The 19,770-nt window shown below is 37.9% G+C and overlaps 1 protein-coding gene across 6 annotated transcripts in view; it reads right to left on the bottom strand.

Annotated features, from left to right (window-relative positions):
* The window catches only part of glra2 (glycine receptor alpha 2), a 186,373-nt gene that overhangs the window by 109,365 nt on the left and 57,238 nt on the right, over positions 1 to 19,770 (bottom strand). For 2 of the 6 annotated variants that reach the window (XM_003218890.4, XM_062975253.1), the window contains exons 3-4: positions 14,780 to 14,847; positions 1,905 to 2,128 (exon numbers count right to left, since the gene is read on the bottom strand). In XM_003218890.4, coding sequence (XP_003218938.2) covers positions 1,905 to 2,128; positions 14,780 to 14,847 — 292 coding nt within the window. Of the gene's footprint in view, positions 1 to 1,904; positions 2,129 to 14,779; positions 14,848 to 14,942; positions 15,011 to 19,770 lie in introns of all 6 variants that reach the window. The other 4 variants (XM_008107240.3, XM_016992379.2, XM_003218889.4 and 1 more) reach the window with 4 other exon arrangements.

The raw sequence follows: 19,770 nt of genomic DNA on the forward strand, positions 1-19,770 counted from the left end.
CTCCTTTTGTAGTTGTGCTGTTGTGAATCTAACTATTGCAATGTCACTAATGGCACATTCGCCCTGCCATTCCCTTGCAATTTCATAGTCCCACTTCTGTTCTGTGATAATGATGCCTTGTGATATATTTTCGGATGATTATGTTTGGTTCTTGGTTAATGCTTTTAACTATTTTGCTCTATGTGTTTTAATCTTTGATATGTTGAATTTTTTGTTCTCTGGGCTTCGTCCCCGCGTAAGCCGCCTCAAATCCCTTCAAGGGAGATGGAGGTGGGTTATAAAAATAAAGTTGTTGTTATTGTCATCATCATCATCATCATCATTCAGGTCTTTTGTCAGTCTGTTTGGAATTGTTCTCATAGCATCTATAATTACTGGAACAACAATTCAATTTGAAGAGATGGATATTTCATTATCTTTTCTCTGTCTTCAAATCTGTTTTACCCAGGGATTTCCACTTCTATAACTCAAATTTTCTTTTCCTCTACCACACTTACAACTGGCATTGTTGTTGGTCTGAGCCTTCAAGTCATTTCTGACTTATGGTGACTCTAAGGCAACCTTATTATGGGACTTATTGGCAAGAGGAAAACTGTGTATAGTAGGTATTCCTGTTCAGCTGAACAGATGATAGAAACAATAGTTGTGCTTTCTTCACGGGGAGAGGGGAGATCAGAGGCTGGGTTATTGGGGGCATTTTGGAAAATACATAGGCCATCTGGTGTGGAGGAATCTCCTCAGACCCATACTCCATCTAAGAAGAATTTCATGCCATCTCAAATCATAGCCACTAACAGCTCACTAAGCAATTAAGCAGCTCATAGAAAGCAAGAGAAAACAGCAAGAAAAGGAGAAATTTTAAAATGATGATTAATTTTCACTGTTAACAGTAAGTGGACTTTCCATCTTTGAGCTTCATTGCAAATATTCGGCTGTTAATAACCCAACGAAGCTTGGTAGCTAAGGAGCATAGGAAATGCAGGCTGCAGTGATCATTTTTACAACACACGCTTCTCCCTTGCTATTTTAAGGCTCTTTATCATTCTGATTCTCTGCAAGTGTCTTGCTTAATCAGATCTCATCAATGTAAGCTTGTGATAGCATAACCAGAACCGCTCCAGTGTAGTATATGTGTCTATGCTAAATAGAAATGCAAAAATAAAAATATTGTATAAGCAAGGAAGTCTATCTAGGACAGGTAGAACCAGGTACTCATTTTGTGGCGGGGGCGGGGGGGATGTTCAAAGATTGTTCTAATAGATAATGATGGAATATATTATAACTGTGCAGTGTGGGTTTGTTAGACTCTTTCATGTTTTCAGCAAGACTAGCTGGTTTTGTTGTGCTACCTGATTTTCTAATTTGAAAAGAGTACAAACTGAAAAAGGTGAAGCAGAAATATTTTCCCTCCCTTTCTATACACTCGCCTCATTAGAGTATAAAAGGGGAAGGATGAAAATAGAACATAAAAACTATGTTCTGTGATCTAAGACACGTTTTTAAAGATCAAGAAGAGGCGGGTAAGAAATAAAATTGTTGTTGTTGTTATTATTATTATTATTATTATTATTATTATTATTATTACAGTATTATTATTTATTTGATACACAACAAGATTAGTATGCAGTAAACAAGATCACTATGCTGGCTGTTGTATTTGATCACATGTCGGACACTTCCCAAGTGTCTAGGACTATGTGATGTATCAGTGAATAATGCGGGCAGATCTGAGTAGGGTGATCTTTTGCAGCTGACAGATGGTAATTTTGTCAGTGCCAATTCTTTTTAAGTGCTGGCCAAGGTCTTTAGGCACTGCATCCAGTGTGCCCATCATCATCATCATCATTATTATATGCCCAAAGGAGATAGAATAAGGCGAGGAGAGAGGACAGAGGGAGATTTACCTGATGCTATACAACACTTTCCCATTTTTGGAGATCCTCAGAAGTTTGTTGTCTGTGGTTACATCATGGAAGTTTGCACCCTTTTCATTGGCGAAGAATAGATCAGGTTTCCAAATAGAGTCCAACATGGAAGGATCCAAATCCAAGGAGTCATCGGGATACTCGCTGTAGGCAAGACGGGAGTCGTTCCATTGCTGTCTCAAAAAAATGTTCACTCTGTAGTCCTACAGGAATATCAGGCACACAGGTTATTAAATTTCCGGCTCACCATGTTTTTTAATATCTAAGACAAATATGAATGAGACAATTGGTAGTGGAACAGTATGTATTACTTTGACCAGGACACTATGGGGCTGGCTGATAAAGACATTGCCCTGCCTACAAGGGTAAGGTCCTGGCATAATTGGCTCACTTCAGTTTTTGTGAAGTGAGCCATTTGTGATGAAACAAAAGTCTGGTGAAAAAAGAACTACCAATTATGAAACTATCTGTGCCATGTCAGAAAAAAAGAGATGGGCCAGTGAGTGAATTGGAAGGCTTTAGGGGGTATATTTTAAAATATCTGATTGAGAGTCAGAGAGAAAAAAAACTGTAGAGATGATGAAAATCACACTGCTATGAGGCAGTTTCATCATGGGATATTAAGAGACTTTGTGGCCACCTCTTCAAAGCACGTCTGTAGCATTGTTATAGATATACTGAACTCGTTCTGACTATATGAACTGTAAGGATGTAAATCCTCACTAATTTTGCATTTGAAAGAAGGAGTCTTTTAGTCAATTTCTTCCTGATGCTAGAATGTCTTTGAAATGTGCAGTTTTCAAAGACTACTTACAGTTCAATATTTATTCTAAACAATTCATACTATGCAGGAATATATTTTTCAGTGCAGAAAAAGTTGTGATCTACAGGATGCAAAATTTTTATATTGTTTTCTTTGAAGAAAATATTTCTGAATGCAGTTTTATGCAAAAAAAAAAATGGGGAGGAACATTTTTTTCTGTTCCAAATGGCAAAGATTCCCATTGATTCATATTTCTCCCTATGAAGGTTTCTTATCCCTTGAGAAATGTGGTTTTCCATTATTTTTAATATTTTGAATATATCTTCCACCCAAATATAGTCTAATCTAATTTACTATCCAGCTGTAAACTGTATTCCTGTTTAGCTTGTTGTTTAAAATAGTTTAATCCTTTTGAAGTTTATAATTGTATTTGCAATATTATTTTTTAAAATTATGCCACAGATAAATGATTAAAAGAATTCACCTAAAGCAGAGATCCAGTGGAAGGTGTGGTGCAAGAAAAAACTCAAAATTTGCTTTCAATTGGGAATTCCTACCACATTTTGCCATTGAGAAAAGGTTTTTTTTATCTTAATAGATTTTCAGTAATCCATTGACTGCTAGGGAAAATATGAGTGTCTGGTATTATTGATCCACTCTCAAGTTTTAATTTTATTATTTTTTAATATTATAGTTTATTTGACATCATTTTAACATTTGTGTCTGTGTGCTTTTCTTTGTACAGTAGAGTCTCACTTATCCAACATAAATGGGCCGGCAGAACATTGGATAAGTGAAAATCTTGGATAATAAGGAGGGATTAAGAAAAAAAGCCTATTAAACATAAAATTACATTATGATTTTACAAATTAAGCACCAAAACATCATGTTTTACAAGAAATGACAGAAAAAGCAGTTCAATACACAGTAATGTTATGTAGTAATTACTGTATTTACGAATTTAGCACCAAAACATTGCAACATTTACTACAAAAACAATGACTACTAAAAGGCAGACTGCGTTGGATAATACAAAACATTGGATAAGTGAAGCTTGAATAAGTGAGACTCTATTGTTTCTATTTCCCTGCCTTTCAGCTGCTTGGAGACCCAGTTGTAAAATGAGTATCTCCAGGAAGACTAAATGTACCATCCTCCCACTATTTAAAACAAAGAATAACCCAGCAGTCGCTTCAAATCTTTAATCTCTAATGCATCTTCTTCTTTCTCTGCTGCTCCATTCAGATCTGTCTAGTCTGAGTGTTGATCTGAATTGTCTAGTTAGGAATTGCAGACAATTTAATTGTCCAGAAGATGGAAGAGGCAACAAGGAGGTCTGCTATATTCCATTTGATCCTAACCAACCTGGTTAATGGGTGGAAGTGTAACCCAGCTGTATGGGAGGTTTATTAGTAGTGAGAGATTTGGCATCATGTTAACAATTACCTTAGCTCCCAGCTATATAAACACAGAGCAATATCAGAAGAGATCTTTTCAGTGCTCCCAAGGAAACCGGCATAATCCATATAATTTTGACACTTGCATATGTTTTTATGAATGGCACCATGGGCTGTTATTCAGGAAACACCAATTCGAACTTTTCTTAGGGATATATAACTAGTTTCATGGTTGTTAGATTCCAGCTAGTTAAAGTTCTGTTTCCTTTTCCCATGGTTTCTGTTTTATCTAAAGAATTTTTTTGCTGAAATTGGAATAATAAAGTCTGTATGAGTTTCAGAATCAACTTTTGATTAGAAAAAAACAGCAGCAAGACGCAGAACAACATTTTCCAAATAAAATTAGATGTTCAGCTGTAATCCCATTAACCCTAGCTAGCTCAATCAGTTGAGAGGAATGATAGGAATTGCATTCCATTGTCATCTGAAGGACTTATGTATTTCTGATCTAGAGTGCAAGCTGAGTCACTAAAAGCCTATAGAAATAATACACAAATATATTTGAGTCCTCCTATTAATCTAATGGCAATTCTTCCAAATCCCACTGGATGATCCTTTTGTTGATCACTCTGCTTATCCGGATATTCAGAAATAATAATAATAATAATAATAATAATAATAATAATAATAATAATAATAATAATTGTTTTGTAGATTGTTTTATATGAATTGTTGTTTTTACATTGTTTTTAGGCATTGAATTTTTGCCTATTTATTGTAAGCCGCTTTGAGTCCCCTCAGGGAGAAAGGCGGGGCAAACGTGATGTAAATAAATAAATAAATAAATATTATTATTATTAATAGGCCACCCTATCTCCCTGAAGGGACTCAGAGCAGAAACACTACATTATATAGTATACACTATATATGTAGTATACACTACATTATCCCCTACTGCCTGATACAACGTTTAGCAACAACAACAAAAAGGTATAGAACTGTTCCCAAGGAGAAGGACTATCGGGACAATAATTACATATTAAGAAATATCTGGTACCTCCCATGTCAGGGAGGTGGTAAACACTAGGTTTTAAAGAAGCTGTCCAATGTGTTGGACTTCTAAATAGGTTCTGCACCTGGGATACTTCTTTTAAATCTGTTCAAAACCTGGAATGGATTCACAACATGATAAGGAAGCCACTAAGCCCCACTGACAAGTCAGAATGTCCAAACTTTCTTCTAGAGGCCTACAGCTGATCAAAAGTAATGTCCTATGGGGATGGATGATATCTGCACTTTTTAATGGATGCAGATCAAGATCTGTTATCATGACCCCAGCTCATTACAACTAGGTGTGACTGGAGGTGGCTTAAGAGATTTTTTTTTATAGTGGGTTGTAAACAGACAGTGAACATAGAAGTGGAACATGACAAAATAGGGGGAATTGTCTCCGTTGTCTGGAGAAATTCAGATGTGTTACCTCTCAGATTTCATCTGAATGGCTTATTGAAAGAGCATGCAAAGGGAAGCTTTGTCTTCAGTGAACTTAACCAAAGCTGTTTAGCTGGCTGTATAGCATTTTTCTTTACATCTTGACATTTCTGACATGTTTCCAGATTGGATAAAACTGTACAGTGATATATTACTTTCAAGCAAAGGCAAATGCACCTGTACACATGCACGCACATACACACACACTTCCACACAGATGACACTAAAGCAGAAGTCTGTCAGTGAAACAACGGCAGTGAAAAAATGGGATGCTTATTGCAAAAAAGGCAGAATTTTTGCTCAGGATTTTACCCTCCTGCTATTCTCACAATGGCTCTGAGTTGAATGGGATTTCTGCAAAAATACTAGAATTTGCATTTGGCTTGAAGGTGTTGTTGAAGAAATGGCATCCACCCCATATAAAAACAAACAAGTTATGCAGAAGTGGAAATGTCCTCTTTCACCAACAGGAGGCATCAAACAAAGCTTAGAAAACATGACCGGCATCTTGTTGATTAGTCTCAACTAGAGTAGACCCATTAAATCAGCGGTTTCCAACATTTGGTCCTCCAAGTGTTTTGGACTTCAGCTGCCACAATTCATAACAACTGGTAAACTGGCTGGTCTTTCTGGGAGTTGAAGTCCAAAACAACTGGAAGACCAAAAGTTGGGAACCGCTGCATTAAATCAATTGTTGAATGATTAGCCGACATGAAGCTAAATTAAGCTGATTCAGTAGATGTATTTAAATCAAAGTTTACAACAGGATTTAGGCTCCTAGAATATCTTCCAGATCCTAGAGATCCTAGAATGTCTTCTAGAATTTTGGAGTCAGTTTTAAAAAATAGCGTTTCCATGCTCTGCTTTCCCATTTTGAACCTCATGAAAATCCAGTGCAGCATTCTAATTTGACGCAAACTGCTCTGCACATAAATTAGATGTTAAGTTGTAAAGCTAAAGATATTTAATAGGGACTTTGGACAAAAGTACGAGTTACTTCTGAATAAACAGGCACAGGACAGTGCTTTTAAAAGAGTAGAAAAAGCATACTAGATGAATAATTAATGGCTAGAGATAAGGCCTGCAAGGCAAAGCACTCAGGGAACGACCCTAGACCTCAGTTCCAGTTCTTATATGGGCTCATTGGTTATGCTTGGCTCAGGATGAGTGGTTTTTCTGCTTCGTTCTTGTTCCATGGGTTGGCTCTGACTTGCTTTCCACTTCACAGGCTTCTTGTTTAACTTGAGGTAATGAATTCAGTGAAAGAGTTCCAGAAATGTAAGTAGAAATGGGAAACACACCAAAGGATATTAACATCATTATGGTCAACTATGCATAAGGAGGGGAAGGGCCTTTCAGTATGAAAAAATACAGCTTTATTATCCATTGTGCTAAAAGAAATAATCCTAGGACTCTTGTATGTGGTTTTTAATCAAATGTCATCAATATAGCATCTATTACAAATGTGATAATACAGCCATTGCTTTATTTCAGGAGAACTATAAGATGTTGCCTGTCTACAGTAACGGGATATATATGTATGTGTATATGTATGTGTGTGTGTGTGTGTGTGTGTGTGTGTGTATCAACCTCATCATATGCACTGATTTGTCCGTTGTATGCCACTTGCTCTCCCCTGTCGCCACAAAACCCATTACACGATGCACAGCAACTTCGGGCCATGCTCAATGGTAAAAGGGCAAGTGGAGATTTCCCGTTTTGCCTTTGAAGCAATGGGGGGAAGTGGGTGACGACACTTTCCCCTGTGGGGTGGAGGCAGAGGCTAGTCAGGCAATGTGGGGCATGGTTCTCCACGGGACCTCACAGATTCGCCAAGATGCTTGGTGAATCCATAGACTTTTGTAATAAAGTCCTTAAATAGTTACTATCTGGAATCTTAGTGTGTAATTAAGGAGAGGTTCCACACATGCTTATCTGGGAATATGTACCACTGAATTAAAAGGAACATACTTCTGAGATAGGGAGTCAATCTAAAATTTTACCGATATTTTAAACTTTTGTATAATAATGGATTAAAGGTACTAGATGCCCACCACATGTCTTCCCTTGAACTAATTCACTTTTCAGACCATCTTTGCTAACAGCAATAAAATGGATATGAAAAGAACATTTATAGTCCTTGGTCAAAAAATAAAATGTAGGACTTATGTTGGCTAGGCAAACCATAGGACTGAAGAATAAGGAGAATGTATTGTTGGTGAAATGTACATGAATAATCTAGCATTGAGCGGTGAACAGTAAGACTGTATACATATAGGAGTAGCTTCCGCAAGAACACTGGGGTTTGATTTTAGGAAGCACAGGCAAGCATGGTCCCTAGACAGAGTCTTAGAGAGCAGCTGCCAATCAAAAAGGATGGGTTTGGACTCAGTGGATTAAGTGATCTGAACCAACAATAAGGCATCTTCATTTGTTCTGTTCAGGAAACATATGTTGAGGACTTTTAAAATTGTTACTTCAGAATGAAATTAACTTTGGAGACTAACTGAAGTAGCAATGGTGAAAGTGTGTGTGTGTGTGTGTGTGTGTGTGTAAGCATGCGTATTTTTCTGGGAAAGAATTTTGGCAGCATGCCATCTCAAAAAACAGGCAATCATGTTATTATTTACAACTTTGAAGGAAACAGCTGTGTTCGTCTGTTGTAGCAAAACCAACAAATAATCTTGTAGCACTTTAAAGATGTATTTGGCACAAAGATGTATTATTTGACATGAGCTTTTATGAATTGCTGCCCACACCATGTGATGTGATGAAGTGATGCCTGCTCCACAGAACCTTATGACAAATAAATCCTCAGAACTAGTATTCTGTTAGGCATTTACAATGTCATAAGCTAGGCTTACAATCTTATAACTATTTGTTATACATATTTCTGATCATGGCACCTCTGTCATGACTGCAAATGGGCATGTTTAGCCTGCAGAAGTGAAGGCTGAGAGGAAACATGATGGCCATCTATAAATATATGAGGGGAAGCCATAGGGAGGAGGGAGCAAGCTTGTTTTCTGCTGCCCTGGAGACTAGGACGTGGAACAACGGCTTCAAACTACAGAAAAGGAGATTCCACCTGAACATTAGGAAGAACTTCCTCACTGTGAGAGCTGTTCAGCAGTGGAACTCTCTGCCTGGAGTGTGGTGGAGACTCTTTCTTTGGAGGCTTTTAAGCAGAGGCTGGATGGTCATCTGTCGGGGGTACTTTGAATGTGATTTTCCTGCTTCTTGGCGGAATGGGGTTGGACTGGATGGCCCACAAGATCTTTTCCAACTCTATGATTCTATGACTCTTTGATTCTATGAAATGTCCCCCAAACCCACCTTGAAATCTAGGCAGCTATACTGAGGGACAGAGGCATATGAGAGCAGGATGCTGAAAGATGTTCAGTCTTCTTTTGAATTGTGACAGAACCCTGTAGGAGTTCCTGGTTCTGCTTCTCATACGATAATTTGCTGGCAGGAGAGGTTTGGATGTGTGAACTCCCCTTGCCAGCACCATAGAACTTCCCTCAGTACAATGCCTAGCTTTTAAGGGAGGTTTTAGGAGAGAGAAAACAGAGCTACAAGATCAAAGTTATCTTATGCAGGATTTCAGCTGTTTGTCTTGAAGTTGCTAGCTACAAGGTACTTTATTTTACATTCAAGTTTCTGTATAGCACCCTAATCGTGAATGGTCTGCATAAAGGCTGTGATCCCCAAAATGTTAAGTGCTTGGCTCTACTGAACCTGCATGAACTTTAGGCCATAATTTTCAGTGGTTCCCATCCTGGTTTTTCATTTGAACTTTAAAGGAGCTATACAAAGTTCTAAACCTAGTCTGGAGACACTTTCGATAGATCCTTTAAAAATCAGACTAAAATCTGGATCAGATCTCCCCCTGACATGGTAATCATCATCTGTGTTAAATACTTTAGGATGAACTACACCTTTTTAAAAAGATGATTAGTCTCAGGAGACTCTGTTTTAATCTTCAGTCTCCAACTTTTTACAAAAGCCAAGGGGAGAAACAATACTAACAGCTACTTATTTATTTGCATTTCTGCATAACATGTCTGTCTCTCAGGTTATTAGTTTCAAGAGAGCTTTCCCAGACCAATAACCTGTTTCTGGATTATACACTAGATTTTTCATTAAGTAGTTTTATCAGCGTTTACATTTGTCAGTTGACATGGCAACACTTTTCATACAGAGTGAAGAGAGATAGTATTGAATTTTTAATTGTTTCTTTCTATTTTGTTTTTCCAGCCCAAAACCTAAGTCCTAAAATTGTTTACAATTATTTTAAAAAGCTTCACCAAATCCAGAGATAATAATAAAACAACAAACTGCTGAAACCAGCAAAAAGAAATAACATAACAGTGAATTGCACAATCTATACATATCTAAGCAAACCCCATTGATTTTCAAGGTAAACATAAGATTAAAACTGCTACAAATAATGCAAAATGAAGGGCACAAATTTTAAAAATAACATTTAATTACATTAAAGGGTTATCATGTTCAAATTTCTGATATGTCATTGCTTTCATGACAGAGACATTCATTTTTTAAAAAAGAAAGTGGATATTTCATATACCTCAAGTGTCAAAAACTGTCTAAAATAGTAACAAAACCTATTTCAAATTAAAAGGGCAAAATAAAAGGAAAATTACATTTTTGTAGAAAGCAGATTTCATATTAAAGAGATAGCGTTTATATCTTGATTTTAAAAAAATAAAATCAACAAACAAATGCGTAAGCTTCCACTTTCCACACATTTTCCATAATGAATACATTTTCACAAACATCCAGTATCATTCACACTGCTGCAAAACATTGGTGTGAACTTCCATTCATGCTCAATAAAACTCAGAACTCACAGTATTAAAAGCTTACTAGAGGCTTTTGTCTGTCAAGAGTATTTCAGTCTTTTATCATCAACCATCATAAGATGGTTGAAAAGCCACATAGAAGAACAGTGATGCTCAGTACACTTCCTGTGGCTGTAAGAATTATCTATCAGATTAAGTTAGATCAGGCTAAGCAGATGTTGGAATGCAACTCTCATCAGTCCTAGCCAGCATTGCCAACACTGAGGGATGATGGGAACTGGACCACAGCAACATCTGAAAGGCTACACATTGTCTACCCTGTCTATTGGTGTAGTTGACGCTCACTGAATAATCATTATGTCGAAGTTTGTTCACAAATATTTGTCATCACCTCTTGTGAAAATGGTATGCATATCAGTCATTTTGGTCCTTTGAACCATGGACACTTTGCTATAGAATGTGCACTGTCCCTAAACTTCTGAAAAACTGAATTTTCACGCTTTCTGTTCAAGCTGTCAATCAACATTTTGTGAGGACACAATAACTTCTCAGAGCCCCACGAAAGGTATGATATTAGATGACCACAAAAATGCAATACTGTTCATCACAATGTTAGGTTTACTCTGGAAAGCAAAGCAGATGAGCGGGAGTTGATGTCTGCCTTTTGGATCATCGTATAAATACATGTCACAGCTACTATACAAAGAAGTGACAGCTTTAAGAAAATCAGCATCAGACATCTGAATAGCACTGAGTTGAGCAGAGCTCCTTCAAAGCTGTCTGCAGGTATTATGATAAAAGCAAACAAGGCAGCCAACAGACTTATTTTAATCTATTTTGACATTTAGCCTTTTGGTTAGCAGAAATGCAATAATGAACACTGAAAAGACGGACAATCACATATTTTATAGACAGTCAAATGCAATGGGGGGAATCTATTAAAGCAATGGAGGCGTCTGATTAATGCAATCAGCATTAGGTCGTGCAAATATTGTCATTGAATGCCATCTTGTAAAGTCAGTAACACGTAGGATTTACTATTTAATGTCTGTAATTCTCTCTTTGCATTAAGGTCATTGGAAGGTGAACATAATCACCCTACAGCTACTACCAGAAGGCCTTCACAGGATCTTACCACTCATTGGAGAATATTTGACATTGATTTTTAGAGTGCCATCACAACTGAAACTACATATACTTCTGAATGAGTCTTGTACATGGTTTTGGTTGTGATGGGGCAGATAGTTTAAACCACAAATGGTTGGGGTTTGGCTTTTAGCATATTGTAAATGCATGTTACTACAGTGCTTTGTCCATGATTCATGCTCAGTTGTTTTATCATTTGTGACACAGAGTTATCACATCAGCAGCTCCTCAGATGTGAACTTCAAGCCCATTTGACATCAATAGTGTCATCAGGGTAGGCCTAGAGAGCAGATTACAAAAACTTCCTTCAGGAGAATTAGCAGAAATACAATGGAGTTCACTCACTGCTTTGCATGGGTACATCATACTATCAATTTAAAGAGCTCCTCCTGCAAGGGCCGTTGCATCCAGAATCTAAAATTACCTAAGTGTAATAACTATGGATCAGGAGGTCCAGCATGCTCCAGGTGTGCTGGACATTTGTGAATGTGTGGCACTCCCAACAGTCTCATAAAGATGATGGCTCTGAGTCTGGAACAGGCAAATTAAAGTCTGCCCACCTGCCACCTCACTGTCATACTCTCTCTCTTCCCATATGTTGAATGGGAAGAGAGCATGATTCAAGCCTGTTCAATATCATCAGTACATAGTTTCAACTTAAAATGCAAACCCTTTAGTTCCCTGCAAATTTGCTTTTAACTGGAACAGTTCTGGCAAGTCCCCACTCCTAGAACATGGGGAGGCATAAGGTCTTCCCTAAGCTGTAGGTTTGGTCAGGTGAACAACTGCTATATCCCGCAGAATTGAATCTCAAGCTGCATCTTTAGACATGACATCCTTCAGAACACACTGCTCTGGGTTTATTCAGAGATTCCAGCTGAAAGTGTAGTTTGTGCCCCATAATCTAGCAGGCACAAGACTAGTTTCAAAAAATGAACCCTCTGATGTTTAGCACAGAATTGTGATTGATTCTGTACTCAACCCCAGCCTCACATTTTCATCACATAAAACTAACTATGTGGTTTGATCCTCTGGAGTGCTTTATTAAGAACCCTTATTCTTTTCACCATTGATTTTAATGGGAAGTGGCCATAGCAGAGTGATAGTGCCTGGATTTATACTGCTCTATATCCCAGGATCTGATTTCAGATTGTCTGCTTTGAACTGGATTGTGTGAGTCTATACTGCCAAATAATCTGGGATAAGAAAACAATCTGGGATTAGATCCTGGGATATAGCGCAGTGTAGATCCAGCCAGTGAAAGGGCCCACCTTACCTTTACTTTTTACTGTTTGAGGAGGAGAGTGGAGATAGAGTGGCACATCCTACACTGTGCAGGCCAATATATGCTAAGTAGACGACTGCCGCAATGCAAGTAAAGGCCACTGATGCTACCAACAAGAAATCAAATGTGCACTTGCATTTCATTGTTTGGAGTCCCTCTGTCTCTGCTACTGCCTCCCACTGCAGAAGTCTAAGGACAGGGAAAGCATTTCCCCATATTTCCTTGTTATGTCCACCTCATTGGTTTTCAGCAAAACACCTAATTGGCCACTAGTGATTATAGGATTTCACAGACACACTAGTAGCTACAAGAGAGCATGCAAGTGATAAATCTGTGGCAGCAACTTGCAATAATAGCAAAAGTACAAAAGTACCTTTGATCTCTGCTTACTTGATGTTGCTCTATTTCTTTATCTTTTTCATCTGGGACCTCGGTATTTCAATGCTTATGTAAGAAAAGAACTTGCCCTGTTAACAGTTCTATTGATCTTTTATAGAAGCTGGTAACTAAGCATAATTTAAACTGGCATTTAAAATAGAGAAGCTGCACATCTTTGTTCCTGTTATTTTTTAACCTTTTCCTTGTGGCAGTAACATTTAAATAATATTCTGATTCCCATATCTGTAAAAGATACATTCCCAAACTTTCTATAGATATGGACAGCCATATATAATAGCGAACCCTATTTAAGCAAACGGCTTCTGAACAAAGAGTAACATAGAATTTTACAAGAAAATACCTACAGAGGACATATATGATGTTGTATATGTTTTTATGTATTTATTATGTTTGGTTTTTTTAAAATTATTGGTCTGTATTTTACTCTGTTGTTGTCTGGGCTTATCTCCATGTGAGCCACCCCGAGTCCCTTCGGGGAGATGGAGGTGGGATACAAAAATAAAGTTACTATATAATATTTTCAGATGGGGACAAATAAAACCATGGATACTGGTCTTTGGATATGGGGTCATACTGCAAAATACTATATGTATAGTAATGAGTAGCATGTGTCTGTTTAGCACATTTCCTCCAGTTTTGAATGTTCTGTAAACTCCTGTATGTTATCCACTTAACAGCTGTGGATCCATGGACCATAATCAAGTTTTTTAAAATAGTACTAATGAGTAGGCAACAACCTGGGCCCCTGGTGGTGGAGCAGTGTGTTAAAGCGCTGAGCTGCTGAACTTGCAGACCGAAAGGTCCCAGGTTCAAATCCCGGGAGCGGAATGAGTGCCCGCTATTAGCCCCAGCTCCTGCCAACCTAGCAGTTCGAAAACATGCAAGTGTGAGTAAATAAATAGGTACCACTCCGGCAGGAAAGTAACGGCGCTCCATGCAGTCATGCCGGCCACATGACCTTGGAGGTGTCTGTGGACAACGCCGGCTCTTCAGCTTGGAAATGGAGATGAGCACCAACCCCCAGAGTCGGTCACGACTGGACTTAATTTCAGGGTACCTTTACCTCTTTTTTTAGGCAACAACCTACAGTTCAGTTTTAAGTAAGCTTCATTTAAGTAGTTCTACTGCAGTTTCTCCCAGCAATAAATTTCAGGTTGTTTGGTGGTGCAGTGTAATTAGCCTCTCTAGAATTGGTGATGATCAGTTTGAATCCCATGAATTTCCCTGAGTGTTCTTGGCCATGTCACACTCTCTCAACCTCAGTGGGACACAAAGGAAAACCTCCTCTGAAAATTTCTTGCCAGGGAAGCTCCATGACAGATTACATTTAGAGGTCAACTTGAAGGAACACAACAACATACACCTTGACTTTATGCAGGGGAGGCATGTTAGAATATTGGACTAGCTATCCTGAAAACTACAACGTTGCCTTAATGTTGACAATGTCCATTTCATAGTTTCCATTACACTCTATATCTAATCTATTTTAAATCCAAAGCATGTCACTTTCCTTCACAAGATGGCTTCAATGATCATTTACCACTCACCATTGTAGTTTCTGCTATTGAACCAAAGCTGTTGATAAATATGTTGCAGGTAACATTTACAGGAGGACCTGCAAGTTGAACAATAAATAGAAAAAATTGATAGATTGTGTTTATGACATATATAGGGTTGTTGTTTCTGTGCTGGTGGCATTGCCACACTTACCATTGTGGTTTCTGTGACTGATCCAAAACTGTTGATAAAAATATTGCAAGTAACGTTTACTGGAGGACCTGTGGATGCAATAAAAATGTTGCAATATATATATATATATCAGAGCAAAGGTTCTTCTCCACCGTCATCTTTAAAAAAAAACAGCACCTGGAATAGATGCAGCTGAAACTAAGCAAAAGGTGAGGTCCAACAACAAGCAACATTTACATTGATCAATTAACATTGGTAGATTCCTGATTTAAATTATCTGCAATGCAGCGGTTTAGTAGTTTATGGAAATTTCTAAAACCTGATTCAACTGAGCTTTTGTAGGACAAATGGTACTTACATTCTAAGGACTCATTGGTTCAACATAACTTTCTAGCAAGAGAAAATACATAAAAGAACTTCAGGATAGCATACACATTGTGATTCATATGTTTTCTCTTGGGAATAAATTAAAAACATCTAGAATAGATTCTTCGTGGTGCTTTTCTCACACAATTCCTGCTGACTATTCAATATCAGTTAATAAAGGGAAGAAAAGATAGGGTTTTCTAGAAGAAACATAGTGGAAATAGGGAAGTGTAAAGTTATTATAATCTGCATGGTATAAAGTTATTGTTTTCCTTTAATCAATGGTTTGATTCAGATTAAGGTGATACAGCTAGCTTTATTGTGCAACTCTCTCTAACACCCCAGAGTGCGACAGCAAGCTATAGTACAAGATTAGCCAGCTACACTACTTTATAGTATACAATTCTTTATTTGAAGGTCCATGTTTTGTTTAAAGGTAAAGAACGAAGAGATGGGAGAACATGATACTTGAAGGCAGGGCTGTAGCCAGAAAAAATGGGGGGTGGAGGGTGGGTTGAAACTTTTTTTTTTTAGCTAATCAGGAAGAGTAGATCCATAATGTAAATTAATTTAGAAATCAGACTTCATCGATAAACTTCAGTGCACACTCAAGACAGGTAAACTTCAGTGAACACTCATGGGGATTTGGTTAACCAGTTAAAATTCATGACTAAACCAGTTTTTTTTTTAATCTGAAAAATTGGGGGGGGGGGGGGGGGTTGAATCCCTACACACACACACACACACACACACACACACACACCCTTGGCTACAGCCGTGCTTGAAGATGCCTTTCTACTTGTACCCTCCCCAAACAGCAGACTAGCCTAATGACAAAGTATGTTTAAAATAGAGTCAGGTCTATTGGTCCAAGCCTTTCCCCCTATGGTGAAATTAATTATTTTAAATTGTATAACAATTTCTGACTTTCTACATGTACATGCAAAAAGGCACCTTGCTTTGTTCTCTGGTTTGCTTACTCTTAGAGCAGTGGTTCTCAACCTGTAGTTTCCCAGGTGTTTTGGCCTACAACTCCCAGAAATCCCAGCTAGTCTACCAGCTGTTAAGGCCAAACATCTGGGAACCCATAAGTTGAGAACCAGTGCTCTTAGAGGATAAGAATATGTTAATTTGTCACCCTATGCAATGCAGATCACAAGATATCCTGACTGATACTGGGTTTGTGGAAAAATCATTAAAACCTTACATAAACTATAAACTAAATACAGTGTTTCCCCACTACTTCGTGGTTCACTTTTTGCAGATTCAGTTTCACGGTTTTTCAATAAACTCTAAAAGAATATTATAAATCATAAAAAAATACAATTTACAGCCTAAGGAAGAGAGGAAGGAGAAGCTGAAGGGAGAGAAAAGGAGCCCAAGTGGCAACGGGAAGGAGACAATTTATCAACACACGAATGGTTGATAAAGACTTAAAATAGTATATAACTACTAAAATAATGTATAAATGTATAGCGGATTTTCATTTATTGCGGGTGGTCCTGGAACCTAACTCCCACAATAAGTGAGGGAACACTGTATAATAAGGACAGTTGAAATTAAGACATGAAAAGATTTTAGTCTTTCCATCCATGCAACTAGATTACAATAACTAACTGTTCTAATCTATTAATTTATTTTTCATACTGAGGGATTGTTAGGTATTGTTCAAACATACAATATATATCAAGCTATGCTATAGCATGCATAATGGGAACCAGCATGGTATAGTGGTTTGACTGCTGGATTAAGATTCTGAGAGACCAGAATTTGACCCCTTACTCAGAAATAGAAACTCCCTGCATAAACATGGGTGAGTCACGCTCACTCAGCTTTAGAAGAAATCAATTTAAAAAACCTTCTCGCCAAGAAAACCCATGAAAGGTTCATCTAACAGTCACCATATACTGGTAAAAAGGTGAAGACGCAAAGCAACAATCAATATACATATTGCTCTAAACATGTATAATAATTACTACAGAGAATAAATTTGACCATGGGTCATGATTTCTAAATGTATGGCTCCATTACATCTATCAAAAGAATTATAGGCCTTAAACCATTGTTAGTCCCAATTGGAATAAACCTATTATTAGCTAACTCTTACATATATTCTGTTTATTCAACAAGTCTACTCTCACAGAAGTTAACAAATTTAGGCCAAAATGTCCAAGGTTTGTGGCTCAGGAAGCATTGTTACAGTAAAACCCCTTTTCCATATATTCCATGTCCTGAAGTTATTTGTCCATATATTGATGCAGTATAAAAGTAGGATCAATCCAAACCTATGGAGAATGCTAATGATTCTGAGTCACATTGAGAAAGGTGTTCCTGTTGTATATGGACATGTTGGCACAAATGCTTGGGAACATGTTGCTAGAATCAGAACCCTGCTACATGGGGATGCAAATATCACTCACTGAAAGCAAGGACTGGTCTAATGCATTAGCATCTGTTGCTCAATGCATTTGGGTCACTCTGCCTGCTTTGGTCCTAGATTGAGGCAGAACCAAACCGTTATTATTTTAAAGCAAAAACTATGCCAACAAAGCCTCACAGGAAGTGAGGTCTTAATCATTGTGAATTATGCTTCAGAGACCTATAAAACAGCTTCAGGGGAAGATTTTTAGAAATGATCACCCAGAGGCATACTCCAGACTTATGAAATCCTACTGACATGCAGATTACATAGGTTTCTGGCTCTTGTTCAAATACCAATAGAAAAGAATTCACATAACTTGAACCAGGACTTGCTCTACTAAAGGCTCCTTGGTGGGGGATTTTAAGGCTCTCATTTACTGGCTTGAATCAGCAAATAAGTGAAAGTCTCGATCATACTAAAATTTCTGCAGCGAGGATTTACTTTCTCAACAACATTCCTGCTTGCCTTATGTGATTATGTTCAAAGCAGGAATATGAATGGAAAATTTTTACCACTGCATCATGTTCTTCACATTTTGCTGGATCAAACTCATTGCATGATTTGACTTTATGGAACTGTTTTTTTCTTTGAACTTTTTGTTATAGAAATGCAAAACAACAGTGTTGAGTGATGAATGAATAAAACATGAACACCACAGCACACAATAGCTGGTTCTGTTGTGCTTTTAAAGATTCTGCAGTACACTCTCTTGAACAAATCCCACTAAGAGGAATGGGAATAGAACACTTTTTGCTGGGATATGCTTTAAGTTATTAGTCAAGTGCAGCATGTCTTTGAATTTGTTCCAGTTTTTTTCTTTTTAGGCCTCTGCATTTCAGTCTTGGAAACTACATTCTGGGAAAATTGTCTGTGGGACCAGAATCAACACTGGTGGTTGCAGAATGGTCTTGGGCCATTATACAAGCTTGTGCACAAACCTCAAAAACATTATACCTTTCACCTGTCCTAATTTGGCAGATTAATCTTCTGTCATCTCACTTTTTCAGGTGTTTTTTTTTTAAAAAAAAATCTCCAAGTTTTTCTCCCCTCCTTTCCCCTTTTCTTTACATGAATGTCCATATCAACAGTTGTGGCTGGTTCCATTTTGAAACCAGCTCATCTATTTACATGGGCCCAAAGTCACAGTTTGTTCTTCATTCTCAGGGAAACCCTGGAGCAACCTGCATCTTTTGTTTACACAGTTTAGGGCTACATTAACTCAAATTAGTGCTGTGCATCATGTAGCCACCATGGAGCTGATCCACCCCCTTCAGGGTTAAGTGTCCATGTAGATTAGTGGTTCTCAACCTGGGATCCCCAAATATTTTTGGCCTTCAACTCTCAGAAATCCAAAATCTTATGTCTGCCGTCTTGCTCCTCCCATAATGCTATAAAAGGAAGGCATGAAAGCAGCCATGGGTCATTCCAAACACAGCTGTCTTATTGTGCAATTGTCGTCTAGCTTGAGTTGCTGTTCTGAGATAAAGCTCTGTTAGTTGCTGTTAGTGTTTCCTTTCATCCACTTGACTCCAGAAGATACGTAGACGTCTATCAAAGCAACTGAATGTTTTTGAGTTTATGGCAAAAATGAAAAAGCCAAATTTTGAAGACCAAGAAGGCAACAGGTTGAGAGCCATTGCAGCAGCTGGTACTAATGAAGATTCCAGAAAATGCACACCTGGATTGCAGGTAAAAACTGAGGAAACTAAGGTGTCTACCACTGGTTCATCTAATCCAAGTCCTGCCAAAGAAATCACGGAACAGAAGCAAAGACAAGAAGCTGTGGCATTGTTAGACCTTGGACTTTCTATGAACAAGACTCTTTCTGATGACCAAGTGAAAGCTCAGTTAGTGCAAAATCCACAGACTTCATAGCCAGGATATATATTTTCTGTGGATAAGGAGAGGCATCTACGTTTTTAACACAAATATTTCAACAGAATTCCCTGGTTAGCCTACTCATGTACAAGGTGCACTCTGTAAGTACTACAAGGTGTTTGGAGGTGAAAACATGGTCATCAGAAGACATATTTGATATGTCTCTACATGCCAAGTAGGCTT

This window comes from Anolis carolinensis, chromosome 3 (genome assembly GCF_035594765.1).
Source record: "Anolis carolinensis isolate JA03-04 chromosome 3, rAnoCar3.1.pri, whole genome shotgun sequence".
Taxonomy (NCBI): domain Eukaryota; kingdom Metazoa; phylum Chordata; class Lepidosauria; order Squamata; family Dactyloidae; genus Anolis; species Anolis carolinensis.